The 20,175-nt window shown below is 44.9% G+C and overlaps 1 protein-coding gene across 1 annotated transcript; it reads left to right on the forward strand.

Moving 5' to 3' along the window:
* The first annotated feature begins 3,497 nt into the window (after positions 1–3,497).
* On the forward strand, positions 3,498–14,264 carry LOC139017972 (serine protease FAM111B-like). Its single transcript, XM_070426595.1, is given in 2 exon segments — positions 3,498–3,684; positions 12,138–14,264. Coding segments are annotated over 2 exon segments (2,208 nt in total). The 5' UTR covers positions 3,498–3,603.
* The last annotated feature ends 5,911 nt before the right edge of the window (positions 14,265–20,175 follow it).

Consider the following 20,175-nt stretch of genomic DNA (forward strand, 5'->3'; position numbering starts at 1 on the left):
CCACCTCGCAGCATCTGAAGGGCACCAACCACTGCGCAGAAAGCACCTGGGGTGGCTTTGACCGGCTGTTCGCCCAGCAAGTCTGGTTCCCCTGGAACACTGTTCCTGCCCCACGAAGCCACAGCCGCGCCTCTGTGCAATCAGGCTACTCCCATACCCGCCTCGCCACGACAGTGGACCCAGAGCGCCAGGGAAGGGACGGAGGGCACGATTGCTTAAAGTTTGTGCCCAACAAGTGGATGAGTGGGACGCAGTGTGATCTTCAGATCCCCAGGGCGGCTGCGCAAGCATGTCCCGGGACCCTGCCTTGCCACTCGCCAACCCGTCCGCCCTTTCGATGTCCACTTGGCTGCTGCAACTTGGCGGTCTGTTGGCCAGAAGCCCCTCCGGGTCTGGAGCCCGGGCATTCTCATTTCCCTCCAAACAGCAGACATTCCCGCACAGCCTGCTGAGCGCCATCTCCGACTCCTAGTGCCGCGATCACCAGCAGGGTGGGAGAGGATTCTCCGCTGTTAGTAGTTCTTCTGCATCTGAGTGGGACCTGGAGTTATTAGGAGTGATTGGCATGGAGGTTGCGGGGTAGAAGGAGGGAGGGATCAGCAGCTTCCTATGGTGGGAACCCGCTTCCGGCTCTCCACCTTCAAAGGCCAAGAGTTTTACACCTGGAAAGTCATTAGGACACAGTCCAGGCAGCTGTTCCAACGGGGAGCCTTGCGCAGCTGGGGGTGAGGATGGAGAGTATTGAAAGTGCAAATTGCAGAACTGACTCCACAAGTACTGCATAGAGATCTTGGGGGTGGGATCCCCTACCTTTCTTTGTCACAAGTTCACAGGGCGTAGTTCCTGGGCACAAAGTTTAACCTGAGCCAAGCTCCTTAATTTACAGATGAGAAACCGAGATCCCCGGGAGGGATACAGGGAGAGAGTTTGAGGAAAGACGTCCTCTAATTGTGTTGTTGGTGGTGGTGGAGGTGGTGGTGGTGGGTGATTCTTCCCTGTCTTTAGGGCGGAGTGGTGCACAGACTCCCTCGCTGAGCGGGCTGCTTGCTGCCTGCTTTGGGGCCTTTGGGGCCCTGGAAGCTGATGGAGCGCAGGGCATGGACAGCGCCCTCGGGATCCAGACCGCTGCCTCTGTGGGGTCTGGGCGATTTTCCGCAGGGGCCACCAGGCGTGGCCCGGGATGCTAGTCCCTCCCCAGCCGCCCACCTCGCAGTGCAGTGCCTGAAGCGCCTGGGGCGGCGCTGGTGGGCTGTTTGCCCCTCAGCTCAGGTCGCTGGGCTCGCTGTTCCGCTCCTCACATTGCCAGGCAATCAGAGCCCAGGGAAAGCTCAGGGCCCAGGCTCCTCACACACCCTCCCCGCTCTGGCTCAGCTCCTCAAGCCGCAAGAGCGGACTCGGAGGGGTGGGGAAGGGACGGAAGGGCACAATTGCTCAAAGTTTGTCCAGAAAATGGAAGGTGGTGGTGGACCTAGAGTGGGAGCGAGTGGATGGGCAGGACGCAGCGGGATCTTCCTGATGGCTAGGGCGGCTGCGCGGGGCAAGTCCTTGCCCCGCCGGGCCACTTGCCAGCCCTAGGGTCCTTTCGGCCAAGCCACTGGGAGGCCACCTCCTCTCCATCTATTGGCCAGAAGCCTTGCCCCCGTCTATTGCGCGGGCTTTTCCCCTTGCAGGCTGCCTGGCAGAGATTCTTTTGACAGCCCCCTGAGCGCCACCCCTGCAGCTTCTCTGAGTCCCAGTGCAGCGGTCACCAGCACCTTTGGGGCAGATTTTCTGCTTCTGTGAGTAGTTATTTTGTATTTGAGGGGGACCTGGAGTTCTCAAAGGGTGATTGACATGGAAGTATTTTCCAGGTGGGAGGCAGGGGAGGAATGGATAGGCAGCTTCCCATTGTAGCAACCCCATGCCAGCTCCTGGAAGAGTTTTACACCTGGAAAGTCACTTGAGACAGTCCAGGCAGCTGTTTCCACAGACCAGCTGTGAGCAGCTGGGGTGGGGTTGGGTGTATGTTAAAGTGCAAATTGCAGAACTGCACTCCAGAAGTACTGCCTGGTGATCTTGGGGGGATGGGGGAATCCCCTACCTTCCTTTGTCACAGGTCCACAGCTGGGAGTTCACAGGCGACCAGGTGTGGCCCGCGATGCTTGTAGTCCTGTCAATGTTTTTCAGTTTTGTTCTCATGCACAAAGTTTAATCAGCCAAGCTCCTTAATTTACAAATGAGGAAACTGAGATGCCCAGGTGGTGTGTAGAGAGAGGTTTTGTGGACAATACCATCTCATTGTATTTGTTGTTGTTGTTATTAGGGGAGAGGGGTTCTTCCTATCCTCAGGCAGTTTCCACCATTGCTGCCCTGTGCCTTCTCAGCTGAACACATGAGGGGAGTCCTCTGCACTTAACTCTCTGTGTCCTGTGAACAGAGACCACCTTGGTCTGTCAGCTCTATCTCCTCAAAACAGGAATTCCAACCCTCTCTGCCTTGCTGCCCCTCCTTGCAGCCTGGCTGAATGTCTCCAGGCAGTCACCCCTGTAACCATAGGGAGCACTTCATATGTGACTGCCCCTAACTGCATGGTGTCCAGTTCCTTGCCAATCAGGGCTTCATATATTTTGCCCATTTTGCCCTGTTTTGTTTCCAGACAGGAAGGTAAATCCAGCCCCTGTCACTCCATTCGGCCAGAAATCCAAGGTAATACCTGTTTAATGTTCTTGCCTACCAGTCTGCCACAGGTGTCACTTCTGGGACTCTTTCTGTTCATTGATCATTCTCCACATTATTGGCAATATTTTCCTGCTTCTTTTATGCCTGATCATTTTTTATTGGTAAGCAAGCTTGGTTACTTTCATATTTTCGGGGTGTGCTAGAGATGCTTGTATTCCTGTCAATGTTTTTCAGTTTTGTTCTCATGCACAGTTACTGTCCTTGGAAACAGTTGTATCCTTACAAGTCTTGCTTTTCAAATTTGTCAGGTGGCACCATAGCAGCCTTTGGCAGAAGGGCTGGTTCTGTCCAGCTGTGGAGGCAATAGCTTTCTGAATACTCTTCCTCAGTAGCTCATGAATTATAAAGTTTTCTAGTTGGACCTTTGGGCACAGAAACTATTCTCAGCCCTGTCCGTGCCTCAAAATTGTTCTATCTTTTCCCTTTGTGGAGTTCCTCCCCTGGCTTCCAACAGTTTCATCACTGCCATGCACTGACAGAGACTTAGCTGAAATTTCTAGGGGAACACACTACAGGGTCTCCGACTCTCCATCTCTCTGTCTGTATAGCTCCTGATCTCTTCTCTAGCACTCTGACTCACAAACTTGAAACACCTAGGCCTCCCATGACCCTCAACTTGTCTTCTCAATTTGGGAAACAGCCAGCCTGAGTTGTGGCTTGGAAACTGTCCCAGACAAGGAGCAAGACATCTGTGGGGTACCTCAGTTCACTCCCACTCTCAGGGATCAGAGGTCATGGTTCTGAGCTGCCTGCGGCCCAGTATTTGAAAGCTGTCCTTTTGTATATCTTGTGTTGTTTTAGTCCTTTCAAGTGTGAGGATAAGCCCATTCCTGTTTCTTCATCTTGCCGGTAGTGGAAATGTGTTAGATTCTCTTGGAACTCATCATGAACCCCGTAAAACATTAAGAGAACAAGTCACTCAGTGCTACTGAATATGACCAGAGTACCAGACCTGAAGTTTCAGAGGTATGTCTGCACTTTATACCTCTGGGCTGGAACGGCGTTCGACAGCCATGGTGCCACAGTAGAGTCCTTGGAGGGGACTGCTCAAAAAGAATGGCAGTTACGGTCTCTGCTTATGTTGTTCCAGATATGTTTGGGGACATCACTCACATATGTGTTTCTATAGCATGAAAGGATAGTGTATGAATTAACAGTGCCAAAAAATGCCTTGTTAGACAGGTTGGCTAATCAACAGTATAGACACTTAATATTGGAAATATAGGCAGGCCTAAATAGTAACAGCTCATGTTTACTGAGAAATTATTATGTACCTGGAATTATGTTTGTCACTTCCTATGGATTATCTCATTTAACATTAAATTCAACTCTCTGTGGTACATGTTATCACCATCCCTTCTTTACAAATGAAAAACAAAAACCAAAAACAATGAAACCCAGCTTTTGGAAAGTCACAAAAGCAATGGACTTCAGAGCAAGGATATTGAACCCAGGCAATCAATCAGAGCTCAATTTTTGATTAGCACACTTTTTTATTTAAAAATGGGCAAAATGCTAATATTAAACTGAGACAGACGTAAGTAATTTTAGTGTGCAGAGAGAAGAATGCTTATTTATTTGTATATGAATATCTTAATAATAGACAGACATGTAAATTAACTGTCCCTCTGCCACGCTCACCAGCCAATCAGGAGAGTATGCCAATTAACCCAATAATGATGGCAGTTAATTTGCATACGTAGGGGTAAAGTGGCAGAGTGAAGACTGAAGGCTCCAGCTGGAGCGAAGGCCTGGGTCCTGGGTGCTGGTGAAAAAACGGTGCTGGCAGCCAGAGGAAGGGAAGGGCCTATTGCACGAATCTCTTTGTGAAACAGGCCTCTAGTCTATATAATAAAGAGGTAATATGCTAATATGTCCATTACAGTGTCCCAGTCACGACCAGTCTGTTGGCAAGGCCAGAGGCGGGGACTTCTGCACCCAACGCTAACGTCAGGCTGCCTGCATGTGTCCCTGTTCACCACTGGTATGAGGCTGCAGGGGATGGGGGGCCTGGGCTTGATGGGGAACCTAAGGCCAAGCCTCACACCCCAGTTCTGGGCCAGGAGACCTCAGACTGTGCCCCCTGCCCCTGCGCCAGCCGGGAGACCTCAGGATCTTCCCCTCTATTCCCCCCACCTCACGGCCCGACTGGCAGGGTTTGACGGGGGACCTAAGGTCATGCCCCTTGACTGGCGGGGCTTGATGGGGGACGCCTGCCCCAGTGCCGAGCCAGGAGACCTCATACTGCACCCCCTACCCCAGCACCAGGCTGGGAGAACTCAAGCTGTACTCCTGCCCAGTGGGTCTTGACGGGGGACCTCAGGCTGTGCCCCCTGCCCCAGCTCGGGGCCAGGAGACCTCAGACCAAGCTCCCCGCCTGGAGGGGCTTGAAAGGGGTGGGACCAGCCAGGTCTAGGTCTCACCCAGTGGGGGTGGAGCCAGCCGGGTCTGAGTCTCCTGCATTTTCAAAGTGCGTGAGGTTGGTGGGTGCGGACTTGACCCCAGGTCCCACGGCGTGCCCCAGACTCTGACATAGAGAGATTTCGTATACATTATACTAATTTTCTTTCATCTCTGACACTTCTATTATAGAGAAAGGGCAAATAGCAATATTAAAATATTTCTTCTCATTAATTCTCTTTTAATGTGCATGAATTATGTGCACCGGGCTGCTAGTGTGTGTGTGTGTGTGTGTGTGTGTGTGTGTGTGTGTGTGTGTATTTGTATTTGAATATGTATACCTGTCTGTATATCTAGCCAATATTGTGATTTATCAAGCATTTTATTATATTTCTTTAGTGCTATTGATACCATATACACAATAGAAACTCAACAGATGTTTAATGGGAATTTTTGAAAGATGATGTTTCAAATGTCCAATAGATGTATTAAATATGTCCAGCTTTACTTGTCACTAAACAAATGCAGATTTTAAAAACAGTCAAATTAGATGACATTTCATCTACAAATTGGCAAACATTTAAAATGTTAATACTGAAATTATTAATATTAAACCACACAGCTAATCTTGTTGGACAATGGGGGTGAGTTGATGCAACTTTTCTGGAAAACAGTTTGGCAATGGATTTGTTGTGAAATACATTTATAAGCTTAGTCTCAGTATTTCTAATTCCAGGAATCTGGCCTAGGTAAATAATCAGATGGGCAGGCAGAAATGTTTTATGTGAATGCTGCATCCATTTGCAGCGAGGGTTCAAGGCCTGGAGAAGGGGTGGTGCCCAAACGAATACACTAGGCCAGTGGTCAGCAAACTGTGGCTCGTGAGCCACATGCGGCTCTTTGGCCACTTCCACAAAAAAAGTGTGGCTCTTCCACAAAATGCTGACTTCTGCGTATGGGCCACAAAGTTTCAATTGCACTATACATGTGCGCCCGCACATGTTACATTTGGAAGAGCCACACTCAAAGGGCCAAAGAGCCGCATGTAGCTCATGACCCACAGTTTGCTGACCACTGCCCTAGACAAAAAGTATAAATTAAGAAGGCATGGGGGAGCCAGGCAGAGGCTTCACTCTAGAGGAGAAGCTCCCTGATTTCTAGGTCCCCTTTGCTTTTATTTACTAAAAAACACATTTGCCCGTTAGCAAAGCAAACAGGCATATCAAAGGTAAAGTTTGGTAAACAATAAAAGAAACGTCAGTTAAGGGGATTGCCTTCAGCCATTCAGCCAATAGCAATATTTTGCTGATTTTCCGCCCTGCTGAATATCAAAGTCCATTACCCTTCTAAAGAACTTCTTGCATAATTATGACTTGTTTGTCTTAGCCCCCTATTTTTTGTTTTTAGTAAATTTAAAAAGGTGTTTGCCATTTGCAGAGCTTGAATCCTTTTAAGACTTTTAGATTCAAGGAAAAGGATTGAGTTATTTCATGTCCTTTTAAAAATTGTTGCCAGGTATCTAAGGAACTAGTTTGCAGTAAGCTCCTGTCTGGGCCATCAGTTCTTTGAGTCCCCTTGCCAATCACTGTCCCCTTATAACATGACAGCAATGATATTCGAGTTCTGGATGGTGGACAAATGGTGAGCAATGGCAATGCAGGTCCAACCTTCTTTGGCTTTGTATAGGGTAACCTACACCGACACACAGCTAATGACTGCTAGCATGGCAAGGCATCTTTACCATCCCCATCTCTGGACTGTTTCTCCTCTGTCTTGTCAGCGTGTTGCTTGGAGCTACTGCTATCTGTGGTTGGAGTAATCGGTCATCTGCAGCAACAGGTACAGGGTGAGCAATTCCTCTCTCAGATCCATTGTGGAAGTTTGCACACGGGCTGGGAGGAGTTTTCTGGAAATACACAAGCATATCCTCGACCAAAGGTTAATAAAGGGACCCTTCCATAAAGGGACCATTTTCCTTTGGCTTATTCTGACACCAGTGTAATTCCATGGGTGTTTTGCCATCAGCATTACAAGTGAAAAAATTTAAAGTAATTAAGGCTTGATATAGTTTACTTACAGGAGACTTCTTCACTATTCCCCCTTTTTTTTTGTTTTAACATGTAAGGGGGATACATTTTGCTTGCTATACAATATCTTGGCTTTTGAAAATTCTGCAATCCAGCCTAGATAGCTTTTAATTTAATTCTTAGCACAGAAGGATGACTGGTCTGGATGACTTGGTCTGAATTCATTGCATGATAAAAAGCTTTACCATGAGATAAATCATCAGTAAAAAGAGTTTATGCTTCAGGAATAGGTTTCTGTCTAGTATAACTAAGTTTCCCTGAGTATTTATTTATTGCAATTTGCCAATTTAAATCAGTCTGAAATAAGGCTTATTTTCTAACTTTATTTGTCCTTGGGTGTGGACAGTAAATGACATTGATTAGATTTCTCCTATCAGTCTTTGAATATATTGACATAAGCTTTGTTAGGGAGGCAAAATGCAAATTTTTTTTTGAGGCCTAATACATTGATTTTTAATTACAGTTTAACCAGATATCTGAAGGGAATCTCCTTCTGATTTTTCTCCCAGAGTAATTTCTAGGCCACATCTAGGGAGTTTGTTTTTTTTTTTAAAAAACCTTTTTTTTTCTTTTAAACAGAGCAACAAACTTGGTCCTTTTTAGAAGCTTGCCAATATTGTAATGTATACACATCAAGTAAAAGTAACTCTCTTTTTACTTAAGGTGTTTTATTAATGGTGAGATTTAATGCTTGAATAATAACTTTTAGTTTACTTTGTAAATATTAGCAGAAGAGATTTTAACATTTTTCCTTTTTATTAAAATTTACTTTTAAACATTTTTTTTGGCTAGTGCTCATTTGCATATGTATGCAAATTTTTACTTTGGCCTTTATTAGAACCAGGTTGCTTATAAAATATTGCCTTCTCATACATGAGTTTATATGAAACCTTGATTATATTATAAAAAGATAATGTATTAAGTAACTAAAGTAGGCATCTTTATTGAAAAAGCAAAGTAAGCAAACTTATACATTTGACCAATGAAGTATAGAAGCCACCCAAACCCCTAGCCTATTTAAAGAGCAGGCTGCCTGAGAGGTTTTTTTTTTAAATTCCACTGCTGAATAATCTGGTTTTGCTTAAGAAGTATTCAGCAACTTTGTCCTGCCCTCCCTTAGAGGTTGAAACTTTTATAACATTTAAAATATATAAATAGAACACAGTTATTAATTTTTATTTGATAAAGCTTTCCATGTGATTTCAAGCATAGTAGATTGGCCTAATTTAGTTTTAAAATATTTCTTTTAAGAGAGAATCAATCCTTGAATCATTCCAGGGCCCTTGAAATGTCCCAAGGCTATCTCTCAATTAAAGTCTTGAAATTTAACTTGGAAAGACCATCAAATATACATAATCCAAAGCTTATATTATATACTTTTTGTAATTATTCTAAAAGATAGAAATTAAATTTAAACTGATTTTTATATTAAAAATTTTGTTGAGACCATAGAATTAACCTTCTTTTTTAATTAGACCATATAAAATATTATATCCTAGCTTGAAATTTTACCACACATAGCACACATAAGGACTACAATATATTTTGAACTACTAATTTCTCCAGAAAAAATGGAAGAATTATTTTTCTTGAAAATGAATTTCTATACTGTATGCATTTTATTATCACAACCATTTAATTTCTTCCAACTTACTTGGAACTTTAAACTCTTAGAAGCCTCAACTTTTAAGGTGGAAAGTTAAATACTTAGCATTTCTTAGATTAGTATCCTATATAATAAAGAGGTGATATGCAGATTGACCATCATGCCCCCACACACAAGATGGATACCCCATGTGGTCACAAGATGACCACCCCCATGTGGTCACAAGATGGCCACATCAATGTCATCCCAAGATGGCCACACCCATGTCATCACAAGATGGCCACCACAAGATGGCTGGCAGGGGAGGGCAGTTGGGGGCGACCAGGCCAGAAGGGGAGGGCAGTTGGGAGAAATTAGGCCATCAAGGGAGCAGTTATGAGTCAATCAGGCCAGCAGGGGAGCAGTTAGAGGGTGATCAGGCTGGCAGGCAGAAGCAGGGGCAATCAGGAAGGCAGGCAGGCGAGTGGTTAGGAGCCAGCAGTCCTGAATTATGAGAGGGATGTCCAACTGCTGGTTTAAACCAGCAGTCAGACATCCCCCAAGGGGTCCCACATTGGAGAAGGTGCAGACTGGGCTGAGGGACACCCCCCCTCCAGAGCATGAATTTTGTGCACCAGGCCTCTAGTATATTTATATTTTAAGGATATATTTCAAATAAAATACAAGACATATTTAATTAATAGATTCAATTCTGTCCTCTAGATTTTTTATATGAGGCAAACTCAGATTAATATTTCAGAATTTTGTCATTTTAAATTACCTAGATATTCAATAATTTTTATTACTTAATTCAGTAATGCTCTAAAGTTTTAAGTTACCAAAGACTTTGGAAATATTATGTTTAGACGGGGAGGAGGGAAGCAAGCCTCCAGGTTGCTCCACTTGATTTTAAAACTGCCACATTCTTCCTTAGAGATAACATCTAAGGTTACTGCTGCAGGAAATGATTACAGGCCCCCTCCTCCACCAGAGAGTGCAGCCAGCCTCCACACCCTCCCTCCCCATTCCAAGTAACTGGACCTACATTTTTAATATATTTATAATTATTAATTAAAAGCCTTACCATAAATTCTTCATTTTAGCTATATCCGTCCATCTATGTTTCAACAATTTTGAGATTCCATATCCAATTATCACTATCTAAGGCAAAATCTGTAACAGCGATAACTTACTGGCTTCAGTGGCTTTAATGTTAACCTTGGAATGTGGTCTATTATTATTCAAGAACTATCCATTATTATGGAAATACTCATGTTGTTGCCCAAACCCAGCCTGTATATTTTCCTTCTATCATTTTTGCCATTTTTTTAAAGAAAAAAAATAGTCTTGGGTTTATTCTATAGCATCCTTAAAGAGACGGGGCTGTCCAAGAGGCCACCCAAAATCAGGAGGGGTGCACCTTCTCTTAAGCTAGCCTTTTTCTCTTCACAAGTACTAAAATCCCAGACACATCCCCAGATTTTGAGAAATGTTTTATCTATCCAAATTTCAAATGACCGACTGGGAAATAAAAAACATGGCGAATATGAGACTTTTCACAGCACTCTCAAGAGTGGGCATCCATTTTACGGGATCACCAAAAGACCTAGTAATTAATGGGCTGGGACCTTTGTAGTTATCTCTACCTCCCTTTGTCTCCTAGGACATGTACCATCTGCCATGTATCTCCCCACCCCCACATCCTATTTGCGCTGGGGAAATTCAGTAAATGGCCTGGCCACCTAGGTTTCTTTTCTTATTAAATTAAATTAAGGGGATGCTTAATAAACTAACAATAAACAACAAAGACAGATAAAACAATAATCAACAAACAAGCATCCATAACATATAGACAAGACTTAGTATATCGGAGTATTTTTATGAATCTTTTCAGATATTTTACATTTGCCTGAGACTTACAGCCAAATGCTACCTAAATGTTGGTCCATTGTTCACAGGTCTTATTCTATTCTGCTTTTCACAGCATTGACTGGCGTATAAAGTTATTTTAGCTAAAATCTGCCTGTCCCAAGGTATCATTTGGTAATTTTCAGACAAAGCATTAAGGAGTCTTTTTGTAAAAAGACAGATAGCTCCACTTTCTCTAGCTGTTGAGCCTTTCCACATTAGAGGTGGAGGATCCAGGGCCTTAGGTATTACAGTCTGTTGATCCCCAATACGAATTAGGCATAATGCAGTTTGTACAAGAGCCCACATAATTAAAGATAACAAGGGCACTCATTTTCCTTGAGCCTGATTTAAGAGAGTACTTTTGACATTTTAATTTCTTTATCCTTGAGCATACAAACTAAAAATTTACAATGATATTTTTGCCTTTTACTCGAATTCTTCCCCATAATAGCCTGGCTTGAAATAAAAGACATCCCTGCCCACTTATGGCTCCCAACTTCCAAAGCTTGGCACTGGCTTTGTATGCAGTGATTTTTCCCCACCTTTCCGGTGATCCCACCTTTCTGGTGAACTTTCTTCGTTTTTACCCTCCACTCCAGCAAATCTTCTTCTCCAGGTCCCTGTTTCTAGGCACCAGATGTGAATGCTGCATCCATTTGCAGCTAGGGTCCAAGGCCTGGAGAAGGGGCTATGCACAAATGAATCCACTAGACAAGAAATATGAATTTAGAAGGCATGGGGGAGCCAGGCAGAGGATTCACTCTATCAGAGAGGCTCCTTGACTTCTCAGTCTCCTTTGCTTTTATTTACTAGACTAGAATACACATTTGCCCTTTAGCAAAGCAAACAGGCATATCAAAAGTAAAGTTGGGTAAACAATAAAAGGATTGTCAGGTAAGCAGATTGCCTTCAGTCATTCAGCCAACAGCAATATTATGCTGATTTTCAGCCCTGTTGAATATCAAAGTCCATTACCCTTCTAAAGGACTTCTTGCATAATTATGACTTGTTGGTCTTAGCCTCCAGCAGTTTTAAGTGTAGAACTGTTTATCATATCAGAGTAGTAAAACATTGGAAACATTCTAAATATCCAGCAAAGAAGAATGGATTAAAAATTATTGTACACAAAAATATCATATTGTGTTTTCAAAGGTTTTCTACAGCACTGGTTTTCTGAAAGCACTGGTGGATAGCTTAGTGAAAAATAGACTCTTAGACAGCATAATATAATTTAAGTAACATAAAATTTATATCTGCATATTAAATCTTAGGGGAAAAAATACACAACGTTTCTCTCTCGCAGTGGACTAATGATTGACATTTTTCTTCATTCTTCACTATCCATCATATTATCGATTACTTTTCCAATTATAAGAATATGAAACACTATTATTAAGGGTGATTCTGATAGAAAGTTTCATCTTTCCTTTCTTAAGGATACTGGCATGGAGCAGACGTGTGCTGGCACACCTCATGATCATTCTCCACCTGATAATAGAAGACGCAGCAGCATCACTGCACTTAAATGCAAAGTCAGGGGGCATGAAACATCTCTTAAAACTCAGAACCCAAATCGTAGAATCAGTGAAAAATGTTATTTCACTTTTACTTGGGATAAAAGATCCGGAAAATTAGACCGCAGTGTATATACAGCATCTGGTAAACTCAATGAGGATATCTACTCAGCTCTGACAGCTAATGAAAATTTCCGTGAAAGGATGGAGAAGCATTTTAATAAGAACATTATTGCTTATGAAGAGAAAACAATAGAAGGATATGTAAATTTAGGAATGCCTCTCAAGTGCCTCCCTCCACAGTCTCATTTAAAAATATTATTTGGGAACAAGAAAGAAAATGCTACTTCCTCCACTGTGGAAAATGATCAGCTATTACGCCCATATGAAAATCCCAATGTCGAATGCATTCTTTTTCAAGTTGTGGCTATTGGGAAGGCAACTAAGAATATTGTTAAGATCAGGGCATTTCATGAAAAGGCAAGTACACTTTGTGTCTATGCCTTGAAGGGTGAAACTATCCAAGAAGCCCTGTGTAAGGATGGTCGATTTCGGCCTGACCTGGACCAATTAAAGTGGAAACTCATAGAAAATCATAAGAAGGTTTTTGAAAAACACTCCAGAGTGGAGGACATATCTGGGAAAATCTTAGAAATGGATATTCCTAAAGAGTCACTTGTCAAGAAACATACCCATAAGGAAATTGAGCAGAAGAATGGAAGTGCCACTGGTGAAATCAGTCCCCAGGACCTGATGCCATCTCAGGTCCAGGTCCTTGAATCAGAGACAGATGGAGAGACTGAAGATGTAGAATACAGCCAAAAAGAAGTTTTCCCACCTCGAAGTCTAGGACAGGATATCGAAGATAAAAAACGCCGGACAATTTCCAAAATTAAAAATCATTATCAGAAAAATAAGAAAAGGGAATTCAGGAAACAAATCTCACCTTATTGGCAAAGGCCACGTCTGGTTATGCAATCTGTTCTTAATTGGGATATCCAGGAGAAGACAACTGGTCCCTGGCTAAAGAATTGCAAAATGTTGGGAAAAATTACAATTCAGCATTATCCAAATTTTAGTAAATATGCACTTGATATGAAAAAGTTTTTTCAGGAAGAACAGAGGAGAAACAAACTGTCACCAGCTCAACAATTCAACACATATAAAAAGCACTTCGCAAAAGCGACTAAAAATTCTACTACAGTTGCAAACTATGAGCTTCGTACCCAACGTAGTAAGTCAGTTGGTTTCATCTTTTGGAACAATAATGGAAGCGAAGGCAATGCTACTTGTTTTGTCTTCAATGATGGTTACATTTTCACCTCTTTACATGTTATACACATGATGGTGGGAGAAGACACAGATCCAAGTTTGTGGCCAGATATAATAGGCAAATGTGGAAAGGTAACTTTCACTTATAAAAAATTCCACCCTCCTTCTGAAGAATGGCTTTTCATTGAGCCATGGTTTGAAGTGTCTGATAAAGGTCTGGATTATGCCATTTTAAAACTAAGAGCAAATGGAAATGGACTTCCTCCAGGCCTATTTAAACACATTTCCTCTTTGCCATCTAGGGGTTCGCTTTATTTAATTGGTCACCCAGAAGGCCAGGTAAAAGAAATAGATGAGTGTACTGTGATTACTCTAGTGGATCGTGTAGGGAGGTACTCAGACCATGTTCAGCATTCAGAACCCCATGCTTTCTCTATGTTTACCCCAAGAAGTTTCCCACCTGTGGCTTGGAGCGGAGATGCACTTAGTTATGATACTTGTTTTTCAAGTGGGTCCTCTGGCTCCCCAGTGTTTAATGCATCTCACCAAGTTGTTGCTATTCACTCCTTCGGGCAGTTTTATGAACGTGACGGTAAGGAGTATGCCTTTATTGAATATGGCTATTCCATGGAATCCATTCTTCGTGATATTAAACAGAAAAATGAGGCCTTTTATAAACTGTTAACCAAAGAAAACAATGAGAACCTTGATCAAGAGAAAAATAATAAACCAGAGTTGTCACTCCAAAATCATCAGATGGAACCCATGGAACATTAGAAGAAAATATGCCAATAATTTAGAGTATGTGGGGCTGCTTTCTTAAAGTATAATAAATGTGCTTTCTTGATTAAAAAACATTTAGAGAATCATGTGGATGTGCAAAATACATAGTAGAGCTGAAAGAAATACTGACATTCTTTCTCATTGGCTTAAAAAATTTGAAACAATCTCAAGCCTCAGTTAAAATATGCATCTTCCTTATACACATACAAAGAATCTGGTATTTGCCACCCTAAACATCACCCTGGTGAAGTGCTTCTTGTTCTGTGTCTAACAAGTTAAAGGGGAAACACACCTACAAGGAGCTTGGTGAAATGATGCTCCTTAAGTTATGTTCATTCCCAGGGCACATTCTCTCCCCAGAGATGCCAGACAATAGCCACAGCACCATTCTCGAGTCTACTGCCTCTTGCCCTTCCTAACTTTGTCACATCTTCAGATTCTACAAAGACAATCGGCAAGTCCCCTCAGACAATAATTTGCTCTCCACCTTTACATACATGTTGCTACCATCAGTTTTTTTCCTAACTTTTTTCATACTATTTTTACAATTCAGCTCTGAAAGGGTTCTCTCTCTAAACCGCACCCAGCACCCAGAATCAAAGCAGTGATGGCAGTTCTCAGTGTATTCTTTACACTAGGTCAAGTTAGGAAAAGCTTTCCCGATTATCCCACCAACACGACCAACTTTCACATAAAACATCTCTTTTTCTGTAAGTTACCTAAGAGTAGTCACCATCATCACCTACCAATTATATTCTCCCCCTTTTTGACCAACTGTTCTAACATAGCACCCAATACTGAAGGCATCTGCTCTTCTTCAGGTTCTTAAACACTAAGATGCTTCCTTGAGCCCCTTGCAAAGCACTCTTTGATCATCTGTTGGGAGATGCCTGACTCTGGAGTCCTCCATCAGGACCCTCTAGGAAGGCACCTTCCTTCCTCCTGCTGGGCACTGTCAGCTGTGCATGAGAACCTAGCGCAAATTGGCTCATTTGCCTGCGGGAAAGTGGTAGGCCGAGTGGGGGTCCCCAAGTCTCACTAGATCTCAGCTGTCTGCTTTGGGGCCACTTTGTCCCATGGGAATTGGTGACACCCAGCGCATGAATGGACGCCCGCGGGAGCTGGAACTAGTCTACGCGATTTTCCACAGCGGCCCAGGTCTGGCCCGGGATGTTCGTCCCACCACAGCTGCCCACCTCGCTGTGTCTGAAGGCATTGCCCACCCGTACAAAGCACAAGGGGCGGGGCGGGGGAGTGATGACAGGGCGCACAAAGCAATTCTGGTCGCCTGGAGCACTGATCCCGCTCAGTGCAATCAGCGCCCTAGGAAATCACGGGTCCCCTGGCTCCTCTCACACCCTCTCGGCCCTGGCTCAGCTTCTCGGGTGACTACACTGGACCCAGAAGGGCGGGGAAGCTATGGAGGGACAGGGTTGTGAAAGTCTGTCACTGAACGTCGAAGCTGGCTAAGGACCAAGTTGCGAAAGACACAATGGGACGCAGCAGGACCCTCGTGAATGCTAGGGCTGCTGAGCCCCGGTCCCTGGACGCAGCCTCGAAACTCGCCAATCTGCCCGCCCTTTCTCGCAAGCCTTTTGGCTGCAGCAACCTGGCCTTCTATTGGCCACAAGCTGTGTCCGGTGAGAAGCGCGGGCTTTCTAACTTCCTGCAGGGGGCAGTTCAAGGGAGAGCCAACTGAGCGCCATCTGCAAAACTCCAACTCCCACTGCAGCGGTCACTGGCACGGTTGGGGCAGATCCTCTGCTTCTGTGAGTGGTTCTTCTGCATTTGGTGGGGCCTGGAGGTCTCAGGGGGTGATTGGCATGGCGGTATGGAGGGGTGGATGGGCAGCTTTCCATTGTGGGACCCCCTTCCTGCTCCCCACCTGCTGAAGCATGGTAGCAACCATCTCAGGTAGAAACTATAGTTTAACTTTAACCCTGCCGTTTGGCTTCTGTACTTATTTGATTTGTTTAACAGTATAAAAGTTACTTTGATTTTCTGAATTGTATAAATCATCCCATTCGATTGAATGCCTTATTGAATGTAATGTGAATATCCCATTGATTGTAATCTTACTGGTTTTAGAAAGCAAATTCCTCTGTACCTGGGAACCAGGACAGCACAATTATCCCAAGACGTGAGGTTACCAGATAATGTGTTCCTGTCAACTCAGTGGTCCCAGATAATGTGTTCCTATCAACTCAGTGATCCGTAGACCCAAAACTATAATTAACATGCTTAATTCTGCTTCTGTAAACTGCTTTTTTGCAAACCAGGTTCCTCATTCCAAACCCTGAGATGTAATCAATACCTTTGTGATTTTTGCCTATATAAATCTGGTGTTTCGGCCATCTTATCACTGCGAGATTTGGGAGAGCGAAATGCCCCCTCATAGTCCCGGATTGCAATAAATGTGACTCTTTAATTTGACTTCTTGAGGCGTCCTTCTGTGATTCCCGGGGTACATAACAACACTTCCAAGCTGAATACTTTTACACCTGGGAAGTCACTTGGAGACCCGTCTAGGCAGTTATTCCAACTGACGCTGTGAATGAAAGGGCGAGGGCTACGCCCTCCATCTTGCCTCAGGGTAAGGGCTACATCCTTTCTCCTCCCCTTACTCCAACCGCCCCCTATAAAGCCCGTCTCTATGCGGGGGTTCCCTCTCTCAGCCACTTGGTTTGCCATTATGTCGGTGAGTCTGGTGGATGGGGAGCTCAAGCTAGCATGAAATACAGATTCTTATGCTTTTGCATCGGATTGGCTGGCTCCCTGATGTGGTTTCTTGGGGATCTTGAAATCTGGGCATAACAGTGAACAGCTCCAGAAGTACTGCATGGTGATCCTGGAGGGTGGGGCCCCCTACTTTCCTTGGTCACAAGTCCCCAGGGGGAAGGCGATTCACAGGCACAAAGTGTAACCTAAGCCAAGCTCCTTAATTTACAAATGAGGAAACCGAGATGCCCAGCGGGGTGTAGGGAGAGAGTTTGCTGGGAGACACCCTCCAACTGTGTTGTTGTTGTTGGTGGTGGTGGTGGAGGTGGTGGCGGTGGGTGATTCTTCCCTGCTTTTAGGGCTGAGTGGCGGTGGCCAACTCGCACAGACTCCCCGGCTGAGCCGGCTGCTTGTTGCCTGCTTTGAGGCCTTTGAGTCCCTGGAAGCTGATGGAGCGCAGGGCATGGACAGCGCCCTCGGGATCCAGACCGCTGCCTCTGTGGGGTCTGGGCGATTTTCAGCAGAGGCCACCCTGCGTGGCCCGGGATGCTAGTCCCACCACAGCCGCCCACTTCACAGTGCAGTGCCTGAAGCGCCCTGGGGAGGCGCTGGTGGGCTGTTTGCCCCTCAGCTCAGGTCTCTGGCCTCGCAGTTCCGCTCCTCAGATTGCCAGGTAGTCAGAGCCTGGGGAACGCTCAGGGCCCCAGCTCTTTACACAACCTCCCTGCGCTGACTCAGCTCCTCAAGCCACAACAGCGGACTTGGCAGGGGGCGGGGCGGGGTGGGAGGAATTGTTCAAAGTTTGTCCAGAAAATGGAAGGTGGCGGTGGACCTAGAGTGGGAGCGAGTGGATGGGCAGGCGCAGAGGGGTCTTCCTGATGGCTAGGGCGGCTGCGCGGGTGTGTCCCTTCCCCGCCAGGCCACTGGGCGCCCCCTACCTCGCCATGTATTGGCCAGAAGCACGGGCTTTTTGCGCGGGCTTTTCCACTTGCAGGCTTGCCTGGCAGAGATTCTTTTCAAGTCCCGCTGAGCGCCATCTCAGAACCTTCTGTGAGTCCCAGTGCAGCGGTCACCAGCACCTTTGGGGCAGACTCTCTGTTTCTGTGAGTGGTTATTTTGCATTGGAGTGGGATCTGGAGTTCTTAAGGGGTGATTGACATGGAGGCATTTTCCAGGTGGGAGGCAGGGGAGGAATGGATAAGCAGCTTCCCATTGTGGCAACCCCATGCCAGCTCCCTGCCTTCAAGGTCAAGAGTTTTACACCTGGAAAGTCACTTGAGACAGTCCAGGCAGCTGTTTCCACAGACCAGCTGTGAGCAGCTGGGGTGGGGTTGGGTGTATGTTAAAGTGCAAATTGCAGAACTGTACTCCAGAAGTACTGCCTGGTGATCTTGGGGGGATGGGGAAATCCCCTACCTTCCTTTGTCATAGGTCCACAGCAGGGAGTTCACAGGCACAAAGTTTAATCAGCCAAGCTCCTTAATTTACAAATGAGGAAACGGAGATGCCCAGGTGGTGTGTAGAGGGAGGTTTTGTGGAAAATACCACCTAACTGTATTTGTTGTTGTTGTTATTAGGGGAGAGGGGTTCTTCCTATCCTCAGGCAGTTTCCACCATTGCTGCCCTGTGCCTTCTCAGCTGAACACATGAGGGGAGCCCTCTGCACTTAACTCTCTGTGTCCTGTGAACAGAGACCACCTTGGTCTGTCAGCTCTATCTCCTCAAAACAGGAATTCCAGCCCGCTCTGCCTTGCTGCCCCTCCTTGCAGCCTGGCTGAATGTCTCCAGGCAGTCACCCCTGTAACCATAGGGTGCACTTCATATGTGACTGCCCCTAACTGCATGGTGTCCAGTTCCTTGCCAATCAGGGCTTCATATATTTTGCCCATTTTGCCCTGTTTTGTTTTCAGACAGGAAGGTAAATCCAGCCCCTGTCACTCCATTCGGCCAGAAATCCAAGGTAATACCTGTTTAATGTTCTTGCCTACCAGTCTGCCACAGGTGTCACTTCTGGGACTCTTTCTGTTCATTGATCATTCTCCACATTATTGGCAATATTTTCCTGCTTCTTTTATGCCTGATTATTTTTTATTGGTAAGCAAGCTTGGTTACTTTCATATTTGGGGGGGTGCTAGAGATGCTTGTAGTCTTGTCAATGTTTTTCAGTTTTGTTCTCACACACAGTTACTATCCTTGGAAACAGTTGTATCCTTGCAAATCTTACTTTTCAAGTTTCTCAAGTGGCACCATAGCAGCCTTTTGCAGAAGGGCTGGTTTTGACCAGCATGTCTCTGACTCTCCATCTGTCTGTCTGTATAGCTGCTGCTCTCCTCTCTAGCACTCTGACTCACAAACTTGAACCACCTACACCTCCCATGACCCTCAGCTTGTCTTCTCAATTTGGGAAACAGCCAGGCTCCCCACCCTGAGTTGCGGCCTGGAAACTGTCCCAGACAAGGAGCTAGACATCCATGGGGTACCTCAGTTCACTCCCACTCTCAGGGATCATGGCTCTGAGCGGCCTGCTGACCAGTATTTGAAAGCTGTCCTTTTGTATATCTTGTGTTGTTTTAGTCCTTTCAAGTGTGAGGATAAGCCCATTCCTGTTTCTTCATCTTGCCGGTAGTGGAAGTGTGTTAGATTCTCTTGGAACTCATCATGAACCCCGTGAAACATCAAGAGAACACGTCACTCAGTGCTACTGAATATGACCAGAGTACCAGACCTGAAGTTTCAGAGGTATGTCTGCACTTTACACCTCTGGGCTGGAACAGCGTTCTACAGCCATGGTGTCACAGTAGGTCCTTGGAGGGGACTGCTCATAAAGAATGACAGTTATGGTCTCTGCTTGTGTTGTTCCAGATATGTTTGGGGACATCACCCACATATGTGTTTCTATAGCATGAAAGGATAGTGTATGAATTAACAATGCAAAAAAATGCCTTGTTAGACAGGTTGGCTAATCAACATATAGACACTTAATATTGGAGATATAGGCAGGCCTAAATAGTAATAGCTCATGTTTACTGAGAAATTATTATGTACCTGGAATTATGCTTGTCACTTCCTATGGATTATCTCATTTAACATTAAATTCAACTCTCTGTGGTACATGTTATCATCATCCCTTCTTTACAAATGAAAAACAAAAAACAAAAAACAAAAAACAAAAACAATGAAACCCAGC

This window comes from Myotis yumanensis, unplaced genomic scaffold, assembly GCF_028538775.1.
Source record: "Myotis yumanensis isolate MYYU_CA2020_CCGP unplaced genomic scaffold, mMyoYum1.0.hap1 SCAF_10, whole genome shotgun sequence".
In the NCBI taxonomy this organism is placed as follows: Eukaryota; Metazoa; Chordata; class Mammalia; order Chiroptera; family Vespertilionidae; genus Myotis; species Myotis yumanensis.